General features: G+C 35.6%; 1 protein-coding gene across 1 annotated transcript in view; it reads left to right on the forward strand.

The window, feature by feature from the left end:
• The window catches only part of ADGRG6 (adhesion G protein-coupled receptor G6), a 109,328-nt gene that overhangs the window by 38,171 nt on the left and 44,136 nt on the right, over positions 1–27,021 (forward strand). The window contains exons 3-7 of the mRNA XM_026039197.1: positions 2,725–3,066; positions 8,656–9,276; positions 13,955–14,023; positions 18,091–18,174; positions 25,465–25,550. Coding sequence (XP_025894982.1) covers positions 2,725–3,066; positions 8,656–9,276; positions 13,955–14,023; positions 18,091–18,174; positions 25,465–25,550 — 1,202 coding nt within the window. The remainder of the gene's footprint in view (positions 1–2,724; positions 3,067–8,655; positions 9,277–13,954; positions 14,024–18,090; positions 18,175–25,464; positions 25,551–27,021) is intronic.

Genomic DNA, 27,021 nt, shown 5'->3' on the forward strand with positions numbered 1-27,021 from the left:
AAATTTTTAATAATTCATTTATAAAACTAAACAAGAGTCCTGTAGAAAAATAAAGTGTGATTATGAAATGAACACTATATACCAGAGTATTCACATGGAGAAAACAAATGAATAGCTGATGAAAGTTTCAACTTGAGAAATAYTGACATTAAGTGCTTGAGTTTGCTGAATTGTGGCATTGTTTATGTTACCTTTTTAGCATATTCAGAGGTGGAGGAAAGATGAAGTTTTTCTGGATAACATATGTTTACAGAAAGATTTCCCTGTCTTCCAAGCAGTAACACAATTCTTAATGAGCAAGTTTTGTGTAGGAGAGGGTGAAAAAAGGGGTATTCTTGACCAAAAATATTATGCCTCAATTTATTCCCATTAAAATCAATAAAGTATCTCATATTGCTTGCAGAAAACTTTGTGGTGTGTATTCCRACAAGTATTTGGTATCCACAGTTCAGAACTGCTCTAGGCCAATTGGATTGCAAAATATCTGTCATCTTTGGCAGAGGCTGCCACAGCAATTTTTCTCGTTAATGAGTAAAATAGGTGGTGTTTATAGAAAAATAACTGTCTCATGAGAAGCTGTGCAAAAAGTTCCATTCAAAACCATTCTGTTTATATATAGTTTTGTTGTTTGTTTTCTTTTCTTTTTACTTACTACTGTGGACATGTGCATGAAAACAGGATATTTCTCCTGCAAATTGCAGTCATGGACAGAATAGCCACTATGCCAAAATGGAGCCAACCCACTTCAAAAAAAGTAAACTGCTCTGCTCACCAAATCTCTTTCTTCCGTGTATGTAAAGTTTATAGCACTTATTTTCCTACCTAAATTTAGGAAGTGCTTTTTTTGCATCAGTTCTGTAAAACCAACAAACCACTATGAATATGGTAAAATGATAGTGTAATAGTAAATGTAGAAGAAGATGAAATGAGTTAGGTAACAAAAACATATATAACATTTATATTTTAGTGTTCATAGTGACAGGAGAGATAAAAGTATTTTTGTCATGTGTGCTAATGTTTTTTATTTACACAACTTAGAAACTATACTAAATACTCAAGAGAGAAATAAATAGAAGACCTAGGTCTTATTTTGGCTTATGGTAATCAATAGAATTTGTAAACAAAGCCTTCCTTCTCTTAAGGGTGTCAGTTTTTTTCTCTGACACCCAATTTTGATTCTTCCAATCCCAGACTGAATTTAATACTTCACAAATTAAGAAGGATAAACTAGATGTTACTAATAAACAGCATGTTTCTTCTGGGAGCTGGAAGTTCAACAATGTTTTATAATGACTGGGAGATAAATTCCAGTAGACCAGTACTTACTCATTGCACCTGTGTTCTTGTATGCATTTACATCACCTGAGGGTCCAATCCAAATGGCTGAAACCTTGGCTCCAGGTCCATCTGGGTGCAGCTGCAAGGTCCTGACTGCCCAGACACTTAGTGTCGTCCATTTCTCCCTTAGGAATGAGTAGGAGAGTGCGTGTGGCTTGCTGCCACTTCTTCYGTGTCTGTAGTCCTTGTACTAGAAATATTAAAGGTGGGAAGGGGAATGGGAGAGCATGTGGTGAGAGGTAGTTCACAACAGAACAATCTGCCAGCTCTGGACCTCCTGGGACCTCACTTGCCCCGTTCAAAGAGACCTCAGCAGCTCCAAGTGTGTTTCTCCCTTTACTCCTCCTCTCAACCTAGGCTRCTTCCCTGAAAATCTATATGCATCTGGGCAGAATCTCCATCCTTCTTCTCACTGTTGCAGTCTTTATGCGGGATTGTGGCCCAATGAAATGTTTGCAAAGTAATTCAGCATAGATCTGCTGGGCAGAGTTTATTTTCTTTTGTTATCTTTTGGTAATCTTCAGTTTCCATCAAACATGTTCAGAGCTGCTTTGGCATGTTGTTATAGGTTTTAACAGCAGGCAGATCACAGTAATAATATGTTACAATAAATGATGTGAATATATGATGGAAGACTAAATATAAAACAAGGAAGAAATACAGTGTTGAGAAATAAATGGGCCTGAAATTTGAAGATGAGCAAAGGAGTATGAGGAATCAGATACAAATTCCTTAGAATCTTGCTGCCACAAGTATGTCAGTGGTGCTGAGTCAGCATGGGAAGAGTGCRGTAACCTGCTGCTGAGCAGTAGCTAACTGCTACCCTGAGCGATGAGTAGAGTATTTGCTAGAACTGTTGATGACTAACCTTTAAGAATGCTAGAGAATTCTAGCTACTTTCTGTGGCCCTTCATCTGTTGTGCTTTTGCATTCCAGTGGCATTCCACAGAAACAATAGCATGGCACAGTTGCTGTACGAGTCAGCATCAGTCCAGCAGCCAAAAGATTAAATGATAAGTAATCTTTTTAGAAGTTCAGTTAAAGAAATGAATTAATTTACATTTGAGAATTCAAAAAAAAGTGCTTTGCATTCTCATTTTTTGCACGACAGCTCTGTATGCATAGCAAATATATATGCACAAATTAATATATAGCAATATAGTGTATGCTCCTTTTATGAAGGATTTCATATATAAAATATTATTTTAATGAGTGTTTCTCCAGCATTTATGMCTGTTAAAAACAGATCTTTTTTTTTTTCCCTTTCTTCCTCCCATCTCTGTGTTTTTCTGTAGAGAAAAAGATTAAGTCATTGTATGGATAATTAATTTCCTGTGAAATTATCTCTCTTCCTGACCTCCAACCTTTCTCTGTTTTTATTGCCAGCTCACGGATGCTACGACTGTAGGGTTGTGCTAACTGACCCCTCTGGAGTTTTCACTTCTCCATGCTTCCCCAGTGATTATCCCAACAGCCAAGCATGCAAATGGATCATCCGAGCACCTCATGGATACATCATCCAGCTAACATTCATTGATTTTGACATCGAAGAAGCTCCAGGCTGTATTTATGATTCACTAACATTAGACAACGGAGAGAGCCCAATGAACCTTTGTGGCATCACTGCCAAAGGATTATCATATAACTCTACTGGAAACGAAATGATCGTGTCTTTTAAAAGTGACTTTAGTATCCAAAAGAAAGGTTTTAATGCCAGCTATATACGAAGTAAGTAAACCCAAGGATTTTAATCCCTCCAACAGCTAAAATGTCCTGGTGGAAGGAAATTCCCTGTAAGGATTAGAATACTTTCTGAAAGAATAAGAAATATTCCATGAGAAGAAAAGAGAAGATGGRAATTGAACAGATTTCAAGATAAAATAATAGAGTGTTCTTACGTATATTTTTAACTAATACTTTGTGGATGAATATAAGTTATTTTATTCTGATACATGACATTTGTGAGTACCTTAGAAAAAATATTTCAGGCAAAGGAAGATTTTAGGCCTAACAGTTCCTCTTTCTGCAAATAAACTGGATGACTTAGAAGCAGGATACCTTAGCATCATGCCAGCCTACCKGCAAAATGGTGTAGAAACGTGCAGGAGAGCACCAGAGGGAATTTAGTCAAGCCAGAAAGAAGGCTAGCCCAGGCCACTGGCCCTGGTGAAACTCCCTATACTGGGGAGAACTTTAAGCAAAAGGCAGAATTTTCTCCGTGCTTCTTCCAGCCTCTAGAATAAACTTTCCCAGGGATAAAATATTTTTTGCAAGTGTGATACTTTTCATTCCTGTCCTTTGAACTTTCTTTCTCTTTCATAATTACATATCAGTGCTTAGATTTTAAAAAACTTAGCAACTACTAAACAAGACATTCTTCAGCTTATGCTTTCCTTCTCTGGTAGAAAATGAGACTACAAATCACTTTTAATAGCGTGTTGCTTAAAACATTACCGGAAGTTGCTTGGACATGACAGTAAAAAACTGCAATGTAACAGAGGGAATTAGGATGATTGTTTGCAGACCTAACATGTTACTCTTCATTTATTCTGCTTGAGGGTTATAGTTTGCAACTGCATACTCTCAAAAAAGTTTCCTTTTTGTTGAAGTCATATACCCTATTTTGGATACTGGTACTATATTAATCATTTATATTATTGTGTTGCACTTATATTCTTTTGGTTGGTTAGATGCTGTACAAACACAGAACAAGCAGGTTTACAATTATCTTTTCCTCCACAAACACATCTGTCTAATGTAAAAAGCTATTTAAATATTTATTAAACATATGCTATAATTTAAAATTGATATTGAACTACAGGAATTATGAGACAAAATGACTCATGATTATGCACACGTCTGTGTGCATTTCTGAAAGAAAAATGAAAACACCATATGAGGAAAGCTAGAATGTTTCTTTCCATTAAGACTGTTTATTGCTGATGTAATGAATTTAGTGATAATCCTGGGAACCCCAGTTCTTTTCTGGAAGGGAAAGTAAATGTTCTAAAAGATTTGTCTATTTAAAGCTATTTAAAGTTTGTTGTACTGTAAGCAGTCATAAAATCATGTGCGTCACAAAAAAAGTATCAAATCAGATTATGCAAAATTATTTTGTTATTCCTCTCTAATATTTTAATGTTTGATTATGATTATAAGCAATAAGATGACTTTCAAAAGGAATCAAAGGATGCAATGTTACCCTCAGTTGTGGTCAGAGAGTCATATAGATATATATATATTTATAGATAATATATTTCTGTGAAAGCAAAGATAAGTTACCTCCGTGCCAAGTTGATTAGTACCTTCCTAGGTAGCACTATTGCTGTTTTTACGTTTTGAGTAAGACTGATACTATTCCCTGTGAGTGAAGGTGTCAGTGACCTTCACCGGTGATTTATACTTTAGTGTTTCATATACATATTAATTCAGGAACTCCATGTTAAGGTCTTGCTTTTAGGCTGCTTAGGCTAGGGCTGCTGATTTTTGGCTAATTGCTACAAATATTAACTAACATCTTGATTTTGACCTTGGATGCCAGAAGAGTTGGTTGTGTGCATCTAAAGCATATTACAACCACAGTTGTGCAATTTAAATGAATTCAGTAGATAATCACGAAGAATGTGGCAATGCTCAACCTGATGATGGATACAGAAATGTAATTTGACAAAAGGGTGGTAATTAATCACTTTCATAAAACACTTGTAGTTATAAGTAGACAGGAGAACATCAACACACACATACAAAGAGATGTCTACATGGTGGATGTCAGCTCTACAGTCTTTTATACTTACTTACGAAGATTTGCCATTACTGTCAGAGGGAAGTCTACACCAGTTCACTTCCAGTCGGTGAAATAGTATAATCCAAGGAGATTCGAAGGTCTGTTGTCAAACTGAAATTATCATCACCAAAGTCATGCATAGACAACATTGTACATTTCTCCCAGAGAGAGGGGGACTGTAATTCTGCATTGCACCTACAGCACTCATACTTTCTTTCATTTCTCATCAATGATCTTATGTAAATAATAAAATCAAAGAGTTAGTGCAATTTTTATTCTGAGACAGTAATGGAAATTTGGAATGTTAAGGGCTGTTTGAAGACTCACAGCAGTTTGCTATCTAGAAATGACATTTTAAAAGACATTAATAGTGCAGCTTAATATACAGTATGTACACAAGGCAAAATATAAGTGGGGAAAGGCAAATATAAGTGAGTAAATGGGTCTGGTGAGGGGACTGACTGAGAATAGAACAGCTTTTGTGTGACTGATGGGTTTTATGTAGCAGTGGTTTCAAGTGAAGTTTCACTCTGTGCTTCCTGTTATCCAGGACAAGTYGGCTGCCCGCAAAAATGCTGGCTCTCTTGCTTGTTTTCTGCAGCCATGCACCAAGAGCAGATAGATGGGCCATATCTTTGGCTGCAGTGAACGAATGCAACTTTATTAGTCTCAGTGGAATACAGCAGCTTACACTATTTGAAGAGTTGGCATGTTAAATAATTTTCGAGTAATAGTTCAGTGTGTAAGTAATAGCAGCACTGGCGAGCAGAAGTTACTCAGTCGTTGGAGGGGTCAAAAGGAAAGCTAGCAGACTTGGGTTCATGCAGCAATGTTTGAGACAATGTGTCATGTAAAAATGAGCACACGGGTGAGTAATACTGGGTTATCCCAGATTAAAAGCTCAGTTCTGTGCAGTCTTAACAAAACTTTCAAATAGGGTCAGGGTTCTAAATACTTGCTGACTTCACTAAAGTCAATGCTTTTCCCCCAGTAACACTAAAAAGGCAGCTGAAAAGGCAGAGAAATTAGAAATAGCAAAACCCACCTCTCAKGGCACTGAACCATGTTGAAAAGTTGTCAAAGGGTGGGGAAGCAGGCTTTCCCACAGACAGCAAAATACTGTCTAGCTACTCCTGTCCGTTCTGCTTGTGTGTCAAGAGGTGTATGTGATGCGAGACAGCTGAAAGGGAGGCAAGTAAGGTAGGGACTCCGGGAATAAGCAGAGGCAGACTTCATGTCATCACATACTCCCATAAAAGCAGAAGCAGATTTCAGAACAATAAACTGCCTGTTGCTGGTTGCTCCTACTGCATCCAGGCTGCCAATACTTTTGTACATTTTTCATGAAGAAATAGCTGTGTGTCCAAAAGAAGCCTTGTTTGTTATAGTTTGGTTATCTTCCTAATTGAAACAGCTTAACGTAATCCTGACTGTATAGTCTAATCACTTGGACGAACGTACCATGGATATATGGATAGCCTCCCTTAGGGAGCAATCAGTTTCTAAAATGCTAACATCTGATATTCATCAGAATGATGACTGCTGTATAACAATAATTAGGATAGAAATCTGCTTTTAATATCAATGGCAGGATTTGGTTTTCTGCACATATGCAAAATACTCATCGGTTTTGTCCTTCTAATGCATGGGGAAGGTTTGAGGTTTACATCTGTTAGAGGAGTGCTGCAGACTTAGTGGGCTTGTTAATAATTAGAGCAATAATCTCATTGTTTGCTTCTCTTCTTGGACTGTTTAAATATAACCAGGTGTTCCATAACCTTCCTGACCACCCTAAGGCAGGCTGCATGGTGCTTGTTTGAACAAGCTTTCTTCTTTTTCAGCTCTTGAATCTTGGATATCCTTCTGGCACATTTTGGGTCATCTTCCATGTTACATAAAAAACCTTACAGTATAATTAACCCATGAAAAATGCCTTTATTTTCAGTGGAAAGTTTAACGCATCCTCTATTTATAAAATTATTACAACATACTTTTGCCCTTGAGAAAGGAAAAACTCTGTGAAGTAAATCCAGTAACTATGAAAGCCCAGTATTTCCCTCTCTTCTCTCACATTCTCCAACTGCTGGGTTTGCAATGCTTTATGTTATTCTGTTATATAATAGACTAATTATTTCCTTGTGTGTGTCCAAATRTGGTAGTATGGAGCACAAAGTCTTTGCAGACAATTATCACAAGGAAAACATGATACCACAGAATATGTGGAACCATTATAATGCACATATTTATGCTTTTTCTAAACATGTCATGACAGACCCCATTCTCTTATGTATCTATCTCACCCTTTCAGATTTGRGAGAGGGTGTTATTTCATTCTAAGAAGAGAGCAGGTACATCAAATCTTATATATGCTGTGTTATCACTTAAATATCACARTGGAGACCAGGAATTTACTGCGGCAGTTATTCTTCAGGCCTAGGAAAAAAAGGAAAAAAAAAGTTTCTGTTCCAATGTTCTCACTTCAAGAATATGAGAGAGGAAGCAGATGTTTGTTGGAGATGAAGTCTGCTAAAGAATCATGGAGCCTGAAGCAAAGCCAAGGTCTGCAGAGACTTTGTCATTTTAGACAGGATTTTGTTTCACTATACCTCTTAATACCATTAATATGGAGAGAGAACTATGGAGAAATTCACGTGAAGCTGTTTTCTATGTTTGGTAACTGTCACTTTTGCTAGTAAATATTAGAATAGCAAATAATTAGGAATGGAATAAATTCTGCCCATGCACAAATACTTTTACAGCAATGCATATTTGCAAAAAGTGTAGTCATTTCTAGATGCTTGTGCAAAATCCCAAACATGCAAATTGTGAACAGCTTGGATATAAGTATTTGAGAATACATGATTGCAGTATTCAACAGAAGGCTTCTGGGGATGAAATGAAAAGATGCCTAGTGCTTTGCAGAATCCCATTAGCCTCAGGAACAAAAGGCTTCAGTTTGCCAAGGAATGTAATTGAGACTTTCTTCTATTGCAATATTTAAAAGATGTAGGGCATGAACTTCATTGGTGTAAGGCAGTCATGCAGGCAAGTAAGGAAAATCATAAAAGTCAAATCATAAAAGTCAAATTATATTTTCCAAATAGCTAATTTACTGCAGTACCTAATGCAGCTTTAACCAATGAGTGAATAGTAATTTTATAAATGTAATGTTGAATAAAGTGAGATTTGGAATTTATTTCCTAATTTGGTAATATTTCCTAACAATGCTCGTTCAAGAACGTTCAAGAATTTTAGCTATGCATGTATGTATGTAGAACAATGTAGCATATACGTTGCATATGCATATTGCAACGTAGCAATAGCATGTCCATGCTATTCATAAAAAAGTTGGATGCATTCCCAAGGTAAATTCCTCTCAGTGTGTGCTATTGGTTTATTACAGTGATAAAAGCCGCCTGATGAATGTTAGATATAAAGATACTTAGTTCTTGTCACTCAACTTTTGGCAGTTTGCCTTTATCTTTCTGATGATTATTTTTTAAAAAATGATTTTTATCTGTTCTTCGTTCTAGTTGCCGTGTCTCTGAGGAATCAGAAAGTCATCATTCCCCAGGTTCCYGATGTGGACACGGTGTCTGTGGCAGATACTGTCTCAATCCCAGAGCTTAGCCAGTTCACACTCTGCTTTGAAGCAACCAAGGGCAGCAGCGATGACAATGATGACTGGAAGATTTTCTCCTACAGTAATGCCTTGTCAGCAGAATCCTTCAGCTTCGGGAAGACCACAAAAGGCCATTTTCTGTTTATGTCAGGCACTGAATGCATACTTGAGAATGCGCTGCCCCGAAACGCAGAGTTTTTCACAGGAACATTTAAACAGCTCTGCCTTGTAGGGGATAGCTTCTCTGGTAGTATAGGTGTCTATGCMAAAACAGTCTATCATACAATATACTGTCCAGGTATCTTTGGCAAAGTAATTCCTGGAAATGGGAGACTGGTGCTGGGTTCTAACAGCAACGAAATAAGCTCTCTAAATGGGGACATTTACAACTTCCGCCTTTGGAATTTCACCATGAATGCGCAAGCGCTGGCCAACCTCAGCTGTGATGTGAAAGGAAACATTGTCGACTGGGAAAATGAATTCTGGAGTATTCCAACTTCAGCACTGAAAGCCGAAAACAATTTGAGTTGTGGTGAGTATGTCTTGCCAAATCTTTTCTGCTTATTTTCAGCCCACACTTCTGCATTGTACTGAAAATATAAGAGCTAGTAAAAGGTACCTTTCTTAGACTTAAGCTCAGCTCTCACCATACATAAATGCTTTGRAAGAGGATTATGTTGAAGGAAATTCCTTGAAGGAAAAACAAATYCCTTGATTTTTTTGAATTGCTGGCTGCAAGTAATTTAAAATAAAAGTTCTTCCTAAAAAGTTTGTTTATTAGCATTCTACCCATATGAAATGAGGGTCACAAGAAAGTTCCTGCTAACCTCAAGCTACTCTACAGTGGTCTGGAGAGAAAAATTTTATTTGAACTAATCATTGAGTGAATGGTTTTGTACCCAGCCTTTGGCCCTTTGATTAAGGAGCACCTCTGAGCATTTTGCTCTGTACACAAAGAGCTGATAAAAGTAGTTGCAAAACAATAATGTGCACATGACATAAAAATATGAGGAAAGATTAAATTAGGAGAGGCAGATAGGAAGGAAGAGTTTTAGATCAAAATCTTTTTTATCTTCCCATTGACACATTTTCAGCCCTTCTTGAAATTGTTAATTATTGAAGGTCTTTCTTCCTGTAGAAAACTCTAGAAGATAAATTCTAATACATAGTCCAATCTGTTCTCATTCCATTATTCAGACTCTTGTTGATTCCCAAAAGTGCTCCAGAATTATTTTTTCTATGAAGTTATTTTCTAATCAAAATCAAAACATTTTTGGCAGATTAGACCAGCCTTTAAAAAAAATAATAATTTTCTTAGATAAAACTTTAGATATATTTGAATAATTTTAAAATGAATAGTAGAAAACCTGGTAGTAGCCTATTCCATGCACATATGATGTCAGTGAAAATCTACTACTGCAGGACTCACTTTCAGAGAGTTTGAGCCCCTCTCGAATATGCAGTTGTTAAACAGCAAAAACAGTAAGCAATTACAAATCCTTGTTCTCTCTGAACCATATGAAATCTGTCAGAATCTAATGTCATCCTCTCCCATTTTGCCTTCTTGCTTCTCCAACACCTTAGTATTTTGTAAAACATAGTTTAAATGCAAACCTCTCCTCACAGAGCATCCGTCAGAGTTCTGGGAACCCTTAGCTTAAAGGGAAGCTAGCATGATTAGGGCCTGCTAGTTGTTAAATTCAATGGCTTATGGGGCAATAAGGTGGCTAAGAATATTTGTTTTAGTTTTAGTTTAGTTTAAAAGCAAACAGTAAGATCTTCATTCACAACTGGACTGACTGGGACAGCTCTTGGCATGTCACTCATGAAAGATTTGAGCAATACTTGTATTAAGCATGAGCAACTGGATGCCTTAACCCACCTACTAGGACAAAAAAAAGTAGACTAATGTAAATATTAATCATAACTGATAAGGACTTTCTGAATTCGAAAGTTGCTTTTCTATCCATATGAACTGACCCAGCAGAAAGTACTTAATTTCCCAGGAAATCTTACTTTTTTTACATTGTAAGTCATCAAGACTGCCGCAACACTCTTAATAACAGTCAGGCAAGACATGTAAATGCAGTCTTCTCATCTGACTCTAAAGGAAGTATATTATCTTTCCATTGTATTAAATGTTAAGCAATATATAGTCCTGTGGAGCAATATCATATTGTAGCTATATTCATAGAAATAATATCTCTTTTTGTTTAACTACAACATAGATTTTTTTKTGTGATGTCAAAAGTCTCTTCCTAACCAAAAATACTGGGTGCAATACCATTTCAGAAACTTTTACCAATCCAACAGAGTAAATTGTTAGATTTTTCTTCTCTTCATCATCCTGAATAAATGCCTTCATTGTAACCAAMCTTTAACATGAAAGTTGATGAGTCAGAGTATCAACCATGTATAAACAACTGAGAGTGGTGAGATTATGTTCAGTGATTGGGCTTCATTTARCTGCAAAGGAAGGCTTTATTTAGAAAAGAGCTATTCACTCTGTTCCTATAATGCTTTTCCCAGGAACTGCATGTAACTTAAAAGAAAAAAAGTACCATTTGGTGGTGAATTCAACATACTTGTGTTTGAACCACGCTTACATTTTTCAACGACTATTATTTTCCTGTTTTTTTAGACAAAGCCCTTAGAAGTAGCCCTTTACTTTTAAAATACTGACAAATTGTTCCAGATAATCTTTTCATAGTTTTACCTTCTCATCGTTTATTCCTTAGACTCATGTTTTTACAGCTGTGCAGTCATGGTGGGGTGATTCTGGAAGACTTGACAGAATTTTGTTTTTATTGCTGTTCCTTAGTACTGCTTGTATTTGAAGATATATGTACACTGCAGTATTCACAGCCTACATACCCAAAGTAACTTTAAAAGGRGCAGCTTGGGTAGTGATGGCAGCATAACCCCATCAGCACAGAGCTCAGTGCAGACAAACTGATTGGTTTTTAATCAGCTTTTTGAATGGATTTTGGAGTTTGCAATGGTTACACATGTAGCAGAGTATGACCTCTCAGTTTAAGGCTAACTTGCATGCGTATCTGATCATGACTGTAATCACAGCATTTACTTCATTTGCACTTCATTCAAGTTTTTCATTCCCAATGGCTGGYAGAGTCCTTAGTTTCACCATCGAATTTAACTTGGAATGGGATCTGTCTGTCCTTAGGCAGCTGAAGGATAGGGATCTAATGCGGAGCTAGTTACTCCCAGTGGTCTTTAAGATTAGTAGAGTGAAAAAGGCTTTTCCAAAGGTCAGTTAATCTTACATGGGAAAAGATGTCTTGGTTAAATCAGGTGGCTTATGCTATCTGAGTGCCTTTTTCTCTTCACTGACTACAAAGAATGTCTAGTGTGACAGGTGCAGATGTGGATATCTGAGTATTAGACAACTAAATGATACATATCGCACATAGTATCCATAGCAGATAAGCAGATCCTTATCTGCTGTTCGCATAACTTGGCTTCATGAGGTGACTTTTGCCAAGTACATGAACAGATTTGAGATACTTATCTGCTATTGATAGAAGTATCTGATCATTATGCTTTCCTTGGTGCTCATTGAAGGAAAGCCTGGTCTGGCTGGAATTCAATCTGATTAAAATTAAAAAATATATATATATTGTCTGGAAATATTCCTCTTTAGAAAGTTCAATCTTCTGACTTAAGAGTGAATATAAATACAAACATTATGTCAAAATTGATTTTTTTTAGTTCACCCAATTAAAATCATGACTGTTTTTATTGCTTACTGAAGAAAATATGATGGTCTGGAGATCTTCCAAGATAAGTTTCAGATTATCTATCACTGATAAAGAAACATGAGGAGTGAGAATTTATGGCAGGTTTTGATATTGACTATTTAATATTTAGCAAATATAATTTTGGAAAAAAAAATCACCTCTGAGGTAGTGTATTCACTTAGAAGAAGTTTCCTGTAGTCTACTTTTATATAAATAAATAAATTTGCCATGGAAGTGCCTCATATAAATTTCCTGTAACTCTTAAACCATTAATAAAATCCTCCTGCACTTCAATATCAGTAGAGGATTATATATTTTGAATTCTGCCCTATATTTAGTCAGCAATGCGTGTAATAATATCCGTGGTGTGATGTGACTGCTGAATTCAGGCCCCAGGCTTCTTCTGCTCTTGCGTCACAGGAAGCACACTCAGTGCTATCCTGGCAAGCTGATGGGCGATGGCTCTTTGCTTTTATAGAAGGATAGGATGTTTCGTGAGAGAACCTCATTCAACCAATGTGATTTTGAAGTGGAGAAACTAGAGCCAAAAGGGCAACAGTCCCAGTTGATTCAGATTATGCCATGCTGTATGGCCCCATTATTTTCAACATAATGTACTGGAGCAGCTGTATGTGCAGCTGAACCACTGAGATGTACAAAGTGTAATTAATAGAGTTTCATGAGTTCTTTTTGTGTTAAACATTCTTATATCTACTGGTTTGTTTCTAAATCACCCAAGTGTGTGCATGTAGTTATGAATAATGCAATAGAGATACAAACTTATAACATTATCTGTTTATTAATCATGCATGCCAGAATATTAATCATGCCCATGGCTTGGGCACAGGAGCAAATTTAATCACTATTTATCTGCTTAGTGTCTTTCACAAAGCACGTTCCTCAGAACTGTGCATTGGGCAGTCTACAACAGCAGAGTATAATTAGTTCCTCAAGGTGCCATAGCCGTGAATAATTTCACAAAGATTTCATAATTTCTACAGCCCAATTGATCCTTCCATTTATAGGCATTTCAAGAAGTATACACAAATTACAATCATTTAAAGGGGTGTTTAGCATTAAAACTAAAGCTGTGGAGAGTCAAAAAAAAAAAAAAAAAAAAAAAAAAAAAAAAAAAANAAAAAAAAAAAAAAAAAACCCAAAACAGTGAAGGGGATGTAAGTGAATGGAACTTGCAAGTCAGTGAGATTTTAATTCTTCTTATTGCTTGGCAGAAACAGAAAAATGAAAATTCTGATGAGCAATTCTTAAATAAATTGTTATTCTTACTCTATAATAAATATATCAAATATAAACAAAGTGGCTGTATCAGTTTTGCAAGAGAGAAATCAGGAGAAGGATCATGTCACAGCAAGATATAATGTATTCTAAGGAATGATAGTGTTATGTTCAGAAGCCAAGCCTCTCTGATTATTTGACTTTCTTATTTTTAAGGCTCATACCTAATTCCTTCTTCTACAATTGAACCAACAAGTTGTGCAAACCTGGGAAACCTTTGCCAAGGTAAGAAACCCACACCATCTTCAGTTTCATCTTTGTTAAACCTTTATTTTCTTTAGTTTTGTTTTGATTCCATTCACTTTTTCTTTCTAAAGGAGCTGTAATAAAAAAGTAGCTAAGAGAGGAATTCCTTAGCCTYATCAGATGTGTGGGTGTCCTGTTAATGCAATATGTGGAAAGAATGTGATCATTCCCTTGATAGTATATTTTCCAAAGAGTCTCCTAAATTTCAAAGCTGAATTAATCTGCTGGTTTTATTGCTTTCTCCAACTCTTTTCCTTCTGCACATTTTTCTATGCTATTAAGTAGTAAACTGTTAATCAGGATGGGAAGCAGGTACATCTGCAAATAAAAAAGGAGCAGGTGTAAATAAAGGAAGTAATTATTATCCAGATTTTTTCCAACTGATTGCTGTGAGGCTTAGGACTTTGAGATTATCAGGTAAAAAGTTATGATGAAAATGCAAAATCTAGCAGCTGTTAGTTAATAAAACACTAGTGGCAGCACTAACTGGTGCTAATTTAATATTTAATGTTAAATATTTCATATTAACGTTAATATTAATATTTAATAATGTTAAGAAGACCACATGGGACAACTCATTAAGTCTTGAAATATCATCCCAGATGATGCAAGTAATAGGTGAATCCTAAAGATTTCCAAGCCATGTGAATCAAGGCTAGTTAATATCTTCAACTCTTCTTAGAGGCTTGAATTCTACAAAAATGTCCTGCATGAGCAACATCTGCCATTTGCATAGAGCATTCATGGGCACAGAACTTGCTCGTGAAGTGATGTGCTATRCTAACCATTCAGTCACAGTAGCAGCTGTACCAAAATAATGTCAAACTCCCTTTTCAAGCTGAATGATAGAAGATAGAGACTGGAGAGATTAAAATAAGAAATGGGGAGGAGGAGAGACTTAGAACACTTTGTGAATCAACATTTACAAGCTCAGGTTTAGATTAAAAATAAAAAGCAAAATGCACTCTTGTTAGCAAGACAGTAAATGATCTCAAATAGTCTTTAGTATGTTTCTCCCAGATGTTCCTGAGGTAAATTTGCTCAGGATCTTGAAGCATATTTTATTGATGGGAAAGTACAATGCTAGTTCTCATAATCTGATGTCAAACAGCAGTTTCCAAGCATAAGACTCAACAAGCGTAATACAATCCAAATACTGTTACTGAAACACCTTAGGTAAATATGACAACTATCGTTCAATACTAGGCTTTCCTAGACTTTTCTAGATAATGCAGCCACATCTAGAAATGCTTGTCTATGTTCTCAGAAGAACTCTGAGAGATTTTTTCTATTGAAATGACATAGTGTGAAAGGAGAGAGAATATCTTTCATTACATCTACTGTAAAAAGGGTACACTTGCAGACAAACAGGTTCATTTTCCTAAAAGTGTTATTCTTTCTTTTTCTAGCTTTATTAACCTGTCCAGTAGAAGGTATTACTTCAACTAAAAAATGCTATCTTTCCAACTTGCCTTTTTTAAATCCTTAGTCCATCACATCTTCAATAAATACTATGAGTGTTTTTCACTGGGGTAATGCTACTGTTTCTTGACATACTACCTTTCCTGCAAAGTGTTTGGCAAAATGTCACTGTTTTTCTGTGAGTTTGAAAGTGGCAGATCAGTCACCATCATCATCGTCATCATCACGGTTGTAATAATGAAAATCATAAAAAGATATCCGTCTGTATATTTCTGTCASCACGGAAGGCTTACTTTAATCTGGAAATGAGTTTGTGTTCTCTATTTTGTTTGTGTTTCTGCATTGTGCAATAGCACCAGTAAAAAAAGGTCTGGATGCCAGATTATTTGTCAGCTACAGTGTGATGAAAGCTTTCTGGTTTTTTTATCACGAGTATGCTATTGTTTAGGATCTGAATATTAGTAAATGTTTTCTTTCATTGAAAGATACCTCCCTTAACAGTGTTGGTTGGAAGATAAAATAAGTAAGCTTAAAACTTGTTTCTCAAAGCATACAGTCCTGAACTTGGAGAAGCAGCTTTTTTTTYCTATTACAGGGGGTCATGCTCATTTTCGTCGTGAGAATCCCCGTTCCCTGCAGCCTCCACCTCTTCCCTCTCGTCCCCTTGATATTTTCTCTTACTGAAACCTGAAAATGAACCCATCCTAATGAAACACATTGTACATCCTAATGAAAATGAATACATCCTAAGCTGAGAGCTGACTTTAAAGCTTTCAAACTCAGAGATTAGAGTACTACAAACCAAATTAAGCTAAGCTATTTGTGCCTTAAAGTACTGAAGGAATCTGTGTGGAGTTTTGTACAGTCACACTGTCAGTGTTTTCCTTATGACCACTCTATTAAGAAAGACATTTCTTAAACACCTGACCAAAATAATGTTTGTCAAAATATTAACCCTCAACTAAAATATTCAAGCTTTTCCATAAGCAGACTGACAACAATTCTAAAGAACATTGTCGGATGTTGTTTCTAGCTGTCTTTCCTGTCAATATTTGTTTAACTTCTTTCACATTTTCATACTCTTATTGCAAATACTTACGTCCAAAAAGGAAACTGTAACTTAGCTCACAAATTTATATTTACAGGATTCTTCATCTGATCTTCATGGATTACAAGAGTGAGAATTCAGTACACTAGTGGGATTCCCTGGGCGTTATCAATATTGCCTGCACCATATATCATCCATATAAATATTATAATTTTATTATAATTATTATTGAACACTGTCTTGGGCAGTATACTATTATAAAAATTTAAAATAGGGTAAGAAAAAATAATTGCTTTCCAAGGCAAAATTTTTAAGGACAAAGGACTAAAGTGTTTTTGAAATGTTTGAAATGGATTAAAGAATGTAGGTCTCTATTGGCTTACTTCCCATAGTCTTTCCCAATTCTGTTCCTTTTGCCAAGTTTGCTAATATAGACCTCTTTTGTTACAGTTATGTTAATATCTAAAAACACACAGGGTATTGAAGTACAATGTTAAATATTCAAAAATAAGTCATTCTGCATTTTGCTATATAAAACAAATAGAAAGCAATTAACAAAGATAAATAGAACTATGCTCCTTCCTCCCTGCCCCAACAACAAAAAAGAAARCAGAATGACCTCACAAAAAGCAAAAAAAAAATAAAATTTCTTGCTTAAAATACATTTTCTTACCCTTTCTGGTTTGTTTTTTGGCCAAATTCTGAAAAGATTTGTAACATTGTAAGATTATGCTGCACCAATCTTGAAACCATAAAAAGAGTTTTCAGGAAAAAAAAAAGAGGAATCTTTAAATTAGTGGATTTGCATTCCCTGTGAGTTACTGGATACAATTAAATTATTTTCCAGTTCCTTATTTTAAAAATTAGTAGCATAAACTGTGGATTGTTTTCTTTCTCTGGAATATGTACCCTCCCAGTCTGCTGTGAGGGGAATTTGCAATTTTGTTTCTCACACTGTATTCAAAAGGCATTCTAGCCAGTTCTGGGAAACGTTTTCCAGTGTTATGTGGGATGACTCCTGTTAGCGTCGATGGGAATAGTATAACTAAAATTCATCATGAATCTTTCAAAATATATCCATTCCATTTTACAAGTCTAGTTGTAATTCTCATCATTATGTGGAGTTAATTAGATCCTTACATGGGCATTTTAGATTCACATTATTTTTTTGGTTTTCACTTCCCAAGTAGAGACAACTGTTCTTTTCAGAAGCAAATATTCTAAGTGCATGTATCTTAGAATTTATGAGATCTATTTTCTGGCCTTTGCACAGCTGTTTGGATCTGACACTCATATAATAGGATTTAGGATTTGTGAAAGCAGTACAGGAATTGATTTTGCAATCCTTAATGGCAGTACTCCAAGTGAAGTCAGTGACAGTAAAGTTGCAGGATTGAGATCTCAGTTCATATCCATTCATCACATTGTACAGAAAAAATGTGTGTCTTTTTTAACATGTAAGGCATTATATGGAGATGGTTTTATTTTACATTGTCATGCATAGTTCCCATTTTGTCTTACCTCATTAACATTCATATTTCATTCAAGTTCACCTCTTTCTCATCTTTGTTACCAGCTACTGTAAATGCTACTACTCCTACACCACCCATTGTCACCACTAACATGCCCGATACTAATAGAACCGATAAGCCAAACAATGGTAAGAAATCCTGTGTTACATTTTTCCTTGTACTGTGTCTAGAGCAAATGTATTGTATTTTAAGGTGTGTTTTCCATAGTATCATAATGTTAAGAGTCATGCCTTAGTTCTGATCTCATTTAAACTGAAAAAAAAATCAGGAGTATCTTCACCAGGCTTGCCCACATTAGAGTGGTAGAAATGAGAGCAGAATTAAACTCAGTGGTTATTTGTATCCTGTTTACCTAGTTCTTGTCTGAAAGGCATTCACTTTGGGTCACCAATTCTGTTTGCCCCTATAAAGAACAAAGGACGCAATAAGTATTTTTGAAAAAGAGATTGAGGAGCATCATGGTTTTTGAAATGTTTTATCACCGTAGATTATTAGGCATCGTGTCTCTATCGTGTGTGCAGCCAGGGCAGTAGTACTCTGGGATTGCCTGTTCCCTGCTGGCAACTTCCAGAAGCCAAGTGGAATCATTCTTATGGAGCAAAAGCACTTCCACTGAGTCAACAGGAATCTTTCCACTGATTTCAAGAAGAGTTGGATCAGACTTTACTAGGGAAAATGTTGACAGTATCAGATATCATTTACTTTTCATCTAGAAAGATTAAGGGAAAAAATAAGCTAGTAAATGAGACTATTATTAGCACCAAAAAAAAAAAAAATGGGGATTTCTTTTGAGGTTTTCTCAAATTTTATGATATCACTGTCTCTCAGAGACTGAGCATCATTTTGTGAGGAACTACTAAATATTTATTATTTTGTTAAAGATAGTTATTAAGCATTAATAGTAATATGGAAACAATTAGTTTTTTGACATTTTCACTTGAGCCTCAAGAACCTTTTTAGAAAAGGTCTTATTAGCAGTGAGCTCCGCAGAAGTATATTGACGTTGGATTTTTTTAACATATCGATTGATACTGTAGATTTTAAAATTCTTGGAATGCTTTTTCTCTTGGTAAATCCTTTCTTGTGTATTGGTATTCAGTCAATACAGTACAGAATGCGAAAAAAAAAAAATCATCTGTATTCATTCTACTTGGATTTACTGAGCTGTATGAGTAAGAAGAAAATCATGATTATTTCCTCCCAAACCGGGGAGGTGTTTCTGTTTCTGGAGCTACTTACTATGTATTCACCATGAGCAGTTCAATAAACCCAGGTCTTATTTTCATAGCTAGAAGAGGAACTGAATGCCCTATTAATGTTAGTGTGAATAAAATCTGGAGATCCAAATTCTTTCTTTGGCTTTGAAACTCTCAGCAGAAAGCAGAAAGACTAAGCAAAGTAGGCCAAAAGCATTTACAGTATAAGTAAATGAAACTTCCACTGAGCCAGCTGGCATGATCTTCCACAGACAGTAGGTTGATTGTTAGACAAAGAGTAGACATCCAAGAACAGAGTTAGGTTGAATATCTTTTCTTTAATCCATTAACTGTATGGCTTACACCACACAGACCTGCAGGAATTCAAACTTCCTGCTAGAGTTATCTTCAGGAAGAAGAAAAATTCATCAGAATCCTTCCACTCACGACCACAAGGGCAGCATGAGTCTAAGATAGAAGGGGTCAAAACCATAGGAATTATCTCAACCCCCATTATTTGGCCAGTGAAACAAAGGCCTCTCCATTACAGTAAAAACTCAGCAAATGAGAACCAAAACCCAGAGAGAAAAAACACGTACAGTGTATTTCTTCTATCTGAATCCACATCAGCTGATTCTGAGGAGACTGGCAAGGGTACCTTGGAAGATTCTACAGAAATAATGGATCGAGATAATGCTGTGATGAATCAGTTACCAAATCCTACAGATGACTCTAGAAGTTCATTTCATGACATTTATGGTGCACAAGAAGTTATTACAGATCATTCTGAGAATGCAGTAGTTCCTCTTCTTCAAAACAGAAGTGTGGTTGCAGAGCTAGCATGGACTTCAGCAGATGGCTTAGATTAYGCTGGGTCTGAGTCAGCATTCCATTTTTCCATTAGCAGAAGCACYACTGACAAGCACAGAAAAGAAACTCTGGGACATTTGTCCTCCAACAGTGGACCATCCAGTTTCATGCATATAACCAATATCTTTGAACCTGTGAGTTGGTGGAGTGAGACTGTATTTCACCATGATATCACCTCTGACATTCAAGGAGAAAACCATCATTCTCTTCCTAGGTTATTGTCACGTACAGAGGATGAATCATCATTTCAGAAAAGTAGACTAGAGTTTCTAGAATCTGTGTCTCAGAGTGTTTACATGGAAAYAGAAGAAGGCAAAGTTGATAGGAAATCTTTTTCTTTCTTAGCAGCAAGCAGAGATTTTCAGCTTACAAGAGTTATGGACAATATGGAGCATCACTCAGAAGGCATTACAAATTTGAACTCTGTGGAGACTGCATATGTAGATGCAACATTTTTTTCCCAAAATATAAAAAAAGCTTATACACAAATTATGTCTGATGTCCAGCTAACAGATGACCATTTAGTTCTAGGATACAGTAGAGAACTACCAGCATTTCTGGTAGAAACAAGCTGGACAAGCTCGAAATATGAGCATGTTTTAACTACACTGCCTATTTATCAACAGTCCTTGAGTGACATATACTTGAAAAGTGACAGTGTAATTGTATCTAATGGCAATCATTGGCCCCATTATTTAAAACCTTTAGGACATGTTCAAAAGAATACAAGTGAGACAGTGGGAAATGGAAATCTGGGCAACAATTTTGATGCATTAAATTATGATAGTCAAAATGAAGCGTCAAGTTTTTCTACATTAGAACCAGAGGACATGAWTGGAGCTGGCAACTCTTGGGAACAAATTTACTTGGATTTTCCAACAAATTATGTAGATGTTTCCCCTTCTTTAACATTAAGTTTCTGGACTGATTCATATCATTTGAAGGAAGTGTCTGAAGTGTCTTCTGGGGTGCAATCAGAAAGCTGGTGGCTCTCATTTAATAAAGTGCTTTATTCTCCAACAGAGCGGCTACCATCTATTAGTGCACCTACTAGATTTGACAATATCTCTGAGTCAGCTCCCACCATTAGTATATTAGGTCACAGAGTTGAAGAAGTGAACTTCTCAAGCCATACACCAATTWCAGAAAGAGAAATATTTAGTTTATTTGTTTCAGGCCTTTCATTGAGGATTTCAGAAAGTAGTGACAAGGCGATATCACAGCTGCTGYCGTCAACAGTGGACATTTCTACTAGCCAAATCATAACTTCCAATGGTGAATTTTATTTAGAATTTCCTTTACCTTCCCTGGAAGGACCKTTGAGTCAACGTTCAGTACAGGTACAGATAAGCCACTTTGATATGGCACTTGCAAATTCCAAAAAAAAATCAATGACCTTCAGTAGTTTGCACATAGAAATGGGATCTCATATATTAAGTGACCTAAGCCACATAACCTTCCTGAACAATAGGCAGGAGCTTGATTCAATCCTTTCAACACATTCAGAGCCTTCATGTTCCAGAGACAGCCAAACTGCTTGCTTGATCAATACATCGGTTAAGATTTTGGTAAACAGTACAAGAACACATGAATCACTGGAGTCTCAAAGTGTTCTAGAGAAAAATGCTATAACAAATACTACTGATAATGCAAAAAGTAAAGCTCAAATAACTGCAGATGCTTTCATAAAATACAACAGCCCAGTGAGTTCTGACTTCCTCACAACGACATTGTCTTTGGAAATGAGACACTCTCTTCACTCAGACTCAAAACTCAGAGTCAATGTAACTCCTAACAGCTACTCAACACCTCCACTCCCACAAAATCTTCAGAATCATCTTGATTCATTTTCTCTGAGTCTGATCCCTCTCTGGAATGCAGCAGATTTAAATTTAGTAACAACAGCAACAATGAGAAGTCATCCAACTGTTTTAGAACAGGACGCCATTGAAAATCTTGATAACATTCTGAGATACTCTATACAGGTAGTAGGACAAGAAATGACCCTTAGTGATGATGCAATAATCAATTCTGCTGTTCTAACGTCAGCTAAAAAAACAGGTCTTTCAAAAGGGCATTCAGATTGGGAGGTGGATGGATACTTTAGCAAGCATAATGAAGAAGGTTCTTATGTGAATCTTCTTAGTACTCATTTCGTGGATTTACAAACCACAGAGACAATGTCTCTGTCTTTTGAAGAAACTGATTATGGAAATTTTGCAAATATCTCTTCTATTTTGGAACCATCAAGAACTGCAAAAATGGATGATACAATATTTTTATCATCTTCATACAGTGGAGTTACGATTCTGAACAAAGACACCATCTTGAACGACACTCTGCTGACAACTGATGCAGCCATCCATCACTCTTTCATACAGTCTCAAATATCAGTTTCTCCTGTGATATACAATCAGTCATCAGTTTCAGCACATGTTCATTCCTTGGCCAGTTTATCATCTGGAACAAGCCAAAATACCACCACCCCTTATCCACCACTGAATCAACTTAGTAGCTCTCCCACAGTTCTTTTATCTTGCTTATGTTACTCCTTCACTGACTTGGGCTGCCTGTGTCAACCTGAGGTCAACTACAGTATGTCAAACCACCAAGTTAGATATCTTCTCTATTAGATATTCAGCTAGTAGACTGAACATAGAAGTAGCTGCATTTCTTAGATGTAGTTCCATTTAGCATATAAAAATATTTTAGAATAGTAATTTATTTACAGTAGAAGGGAACTTGTAACATCTTAGTGATATCAAATATCATTAACATGCGATTTCTAATTTTTGTGTTCTTCTCTAACTAAGACAGCTCTCATGAGACTGTGAGGATGATATGTTGGATCRCTATGCATTTTATGTAATTTTATTTCATTTTATTATTTAAATGTTAGGGGGTGTTTTTCACTTCCATATTCACATATTTTTGAAGATATAACTTTCAAAAAGCGAAGACCCAATGGGAATCTTATAAAAAGATCTTTGAAAAATTTGACTAAGAGAATTTAAAAACAAACCAATACAGGTATTTCATTGATATTGGTTATTTCTTTGTAGTTAAGAGTGAGTGAGTGGAGAATTGTTTTTCCAAATTCTTTTTTCCTCTTTTACAAAGTAACTTTGGCTACTTTTCATCAAATTTCTGCCCATATAAATATCTTTTTTTTTCAGTCAGCATTTTGAGATGGGATTTCCACTGTTTAATTTGGAGAGTGAAAAATCATTTTTAGTTTTTGCTATCTACCGCTGAAGTCTCCTGAGAGTGTTTAAAATTGTAGATTAGTTCTTTGTTCTTGTTCTTTGTTGGCCTTCTTAAAACGTGCTTCAGGTCACCATCTGGTGGAGATCTTGAAGCTATTGATTCTAGTTTGTAGATACTAAGTTTGGTTTTTATTAAATACTTTGCATATTCCTATATTAAGGTAATTTTGTCCATATACATAATTATATAAATGAAACTGTATAATTATATATATGATTACATATGAATGCATGAGAATATACATTATGCACACTTTCTGGGTATGTGTGTATACATGTGTATCTATATAGTACATAAGATGCACATTATACCTACAAAATCAAATCTAATATATGTATATACAGAGAAATATGCATATAGATGAGATTCAGGTCTTATGGCAAATGTCTTCAGCTTGACCAAAGCCCATTTTTCTCTTTTTAAAGTCCAGGCTTATTTTTTTCACTTTTTATTTGAAAGTATCACAATAATAATAACAAATGAAATAACTTTTTTGGACTAAACCACACACCAAGTTTGTGTATTTACTGGTTTAAGGGAGGAAAAAAAAAGCAATTAACTAAAATCAAGCAATTACATGTAACAGAAAAGGTAACTGATAAACCATCTTCCTTCTAGAAAATAATCTCTATTTTATCTCAAATGGGTTTTCATACTTATCTCAATAAGAATACAAATTTTCGAAGAGGGAGATCAGTACTCAAACCAGCTCATAAGTAGGATAACAAATATGCTTAATTAAATGGGGTAATACTAAGACACCAAAATTTTGTTAGATTATTTTATTTTTCACATCTTGTAAAATGATCTTCACTAATAGCTATGAAGTTGTAAAATGATGAAATTCGTTCACCTGTGTAAAGCCACAATGAAAGGTCTCTTTTGACTTACACTTGGAAAGGTAGAGTACTTCCATTTTAATCAGGGGACAGAGAGAGTTTCCCATGAAAGAGGGAATAAAGAGTTTTACCATTAAGAGTTTTTTTCCATGAAGAGTTTTTCTTCATGTCTCAAGAACATGGTACTCTGGTTCTTAGGACTTTCTGTCCCAAGAAGCACCTCTACAGTACTTTTTTATAAGTATCTGTGATCAAGATCCACAGCTTCAGGTCCCAACCAAACAATGCCATACATGGACATGTTTTGAACTAAATTGATATAGAAGCTTTTAAACTTCCCTTACATCCAGGAACATGTTATCCCACAGGAGCAGGTAGAATTTTGTAGTAGCAGGTAGAATTTTGTAGTAGCTGAATTAAAAAAAAAAACAAAAAAGCCTTATGAAAAGAGACATTTTTAATATGAAACCCAGCTATGATGTAACTTGATTTTGCTTATTTCTTGTGAGATCTCATAAAATGCTGTCTAGCTTCAGGAGAAGTTGTATTTATTTATTGACTATAAAATTCATCTAAGCTAAGTGTCACACATTCTGCTATTGAAAGATGGTTTATTCAGCTGCCAGTTTTTTAAAACTAACATATTGTTTTTCTACTGCCTGGACATCACCAGAACTGAGAAAAAAAAAAGATTGTTCTACCAAAACAATAATTGGATAGCCCCACTCCCTTCTGATTCTGTCCTCAGGTATCTTGTGACTTTGTACTGTTAAGCCATATTTTCTGTCACAAAGTTTTTAGTTTTGAGAAAATTCCAAGAAATCTGCAGTGGTCTTCTCTGGATAATAATAATAATATGACGGYGAGCAGAATTTATTTCTGTTGCAGAGTTCAGTAACTATAACTGTTTTTTAAATTCACATTTTCAAGACATTGCTTTTACACGCTGTAAAAAAGGCATATGCAAAATAGTATTTATACATGCTATTTATGAGTTTCTGTGTTGAATTTCAAGTGTCTGAAAAAAAATGGAGAGGGAGGGAATTCTTGCTTAATTTGGAGAATGGGCCAAGCCTGCAGTGCTTGTGCACTCCAAACTCATATAAAAACAACAAGAGTTTGAGGTGCCCCTGTCTGTGGGGTTCCGTCCAGTGTTTGTATTCATCATGAAACTGAATTCTCACATTACCAATTGGGTAAGTTTGCTCCAGTTTTCTAACATTTTAATCTTGCTTTTAATGGACAGGTGGACTGTTCTACAGGATATCTATAACTGTGTATAGTTTAAACCCCAACTCAGTATCAAAAGTACATGATGCAGTTGCAAGATGGGTAAGTAAAGATTTCTGTGTGAATGCAGATAGAAGTATGCCCCATTGATGTTATCAGTCTGAAAACGAAAGAAAAAAGRAGAGAGAGAGAGAATTCCAAATGAACTCTTAGTTTTAATGTATGTTCTGTGAAGCCCAGAGTTTCTTTCTATTATGTGCTTTCATAATACCTAATTCAAGTCTAGCTTGGACTTTTAGACATCATAGATAAATTTTTGAAATGCTTCCACTGTACCAGCCAACTCCTTAAAAATTACTGATATTAGCTGAGGTATTAGAAAATGTGCAGAAATCAAAATCATCCTCTGAAAGACACAAGTGTCTTAACTTCCTTGGTCATTATGAAGAGTGGAATTTTCTCTTCAAGTACTAACGTGGTTTTGAATTTATATTATGATAGCAGAGATAATAAGCAATCAGTATTCATTTGTGTGAAGCAGTACACCTTTCCATTTCCAATTCTCTAATAATTTTACTTTACAAGTTCTTTACCATGAGATAGTTACACTTTTTCAACACATTTTAGCAGACATAAGGCTTCTTCTTGGGCCCCCTAGATGGAGAATTGTTGAAAAGTTTTACCTGTCTGATTACACTGTTCATACATTTGCACTCACACATTCTATGAGTAGTCCCTATGTTAAGCACTTATATGAAATTGTAATAAAGTTATTGCATTTATTGCTTGTTCTTATTTTAATAAAGTTGGAGGCTTGGAGGCAGAAGTCAAGGAAGAGAAAGTGTTTACAGTGATCTGCAAACCACAAATGCAGGCATTCACTCTTGCTAAGGTTTTCCTGTTAGCAAGCAATACCGAGGCAAAATACTTAAATGCTTGAGCCAGAGGACCTAGAAAGGTATCACCTGGCACTGGCCAAGTATGCAAGAGTGAATGGACTGCAAAAAAAGATATGCAACATGAGGAGGTGAAGATCATAAAATAGCAAAGTCTTTAGCCCCTTCCTCTTTACCCTTCACCAAATCATCATCATTTGTTATTTCAAAGCAATTTTCAACTTTAAAGCTAACATAAATATGAACTTATAATAAAAATATGGAGTCATCACATTACTTTTATGAAAGCAGAAGAGCAGGCAGAACAGCAAGTAATTTATGAACCATTTTAGAATTTCACCCAGGATATTTAAATTCTTATCACTTCAACCACCCACTATTTCATGCTAGGAAGGTTTAGATTATAAGGAAATTAAGATTATTATTTCACTGACTTTTTAATTGATAGTAAGTTTCCTATAGTTTTTACCTTCATTTGCTTTTGATAAGACAGTATCCTAAGGTGACAATTACAGCAACATAGAGGTATTTTAATATCTCTGATCTCATTTATAAGACAAAGACATATAGAAATACGCAGTACCTGAAATGCTGGCATCAGCTGATTTGCATCAAATTTTACATCATAAATGAGGCAAAGGAATAGTTTATAGACGTTACTGGCACATCAAAAGACA

The sequence above is a fragment of the Nothoprocta perdicaria genome, unplaced genomic scaffold (assembly GCF_003342845.1).
Source record: "Nothoprocta perdicaria isolate Ctin4 unplaced genomic scaffold, notPer1 scaffold_221, whole genome shotgun sequence".
Classification (NCBI taxonomy): domain Eukaryota; kingdom Metazoa; phylum Chordata; class Aves; order Tinamiformes; family Tinamidae; genus Nothoprocta; species Nothoprocta perdicaria.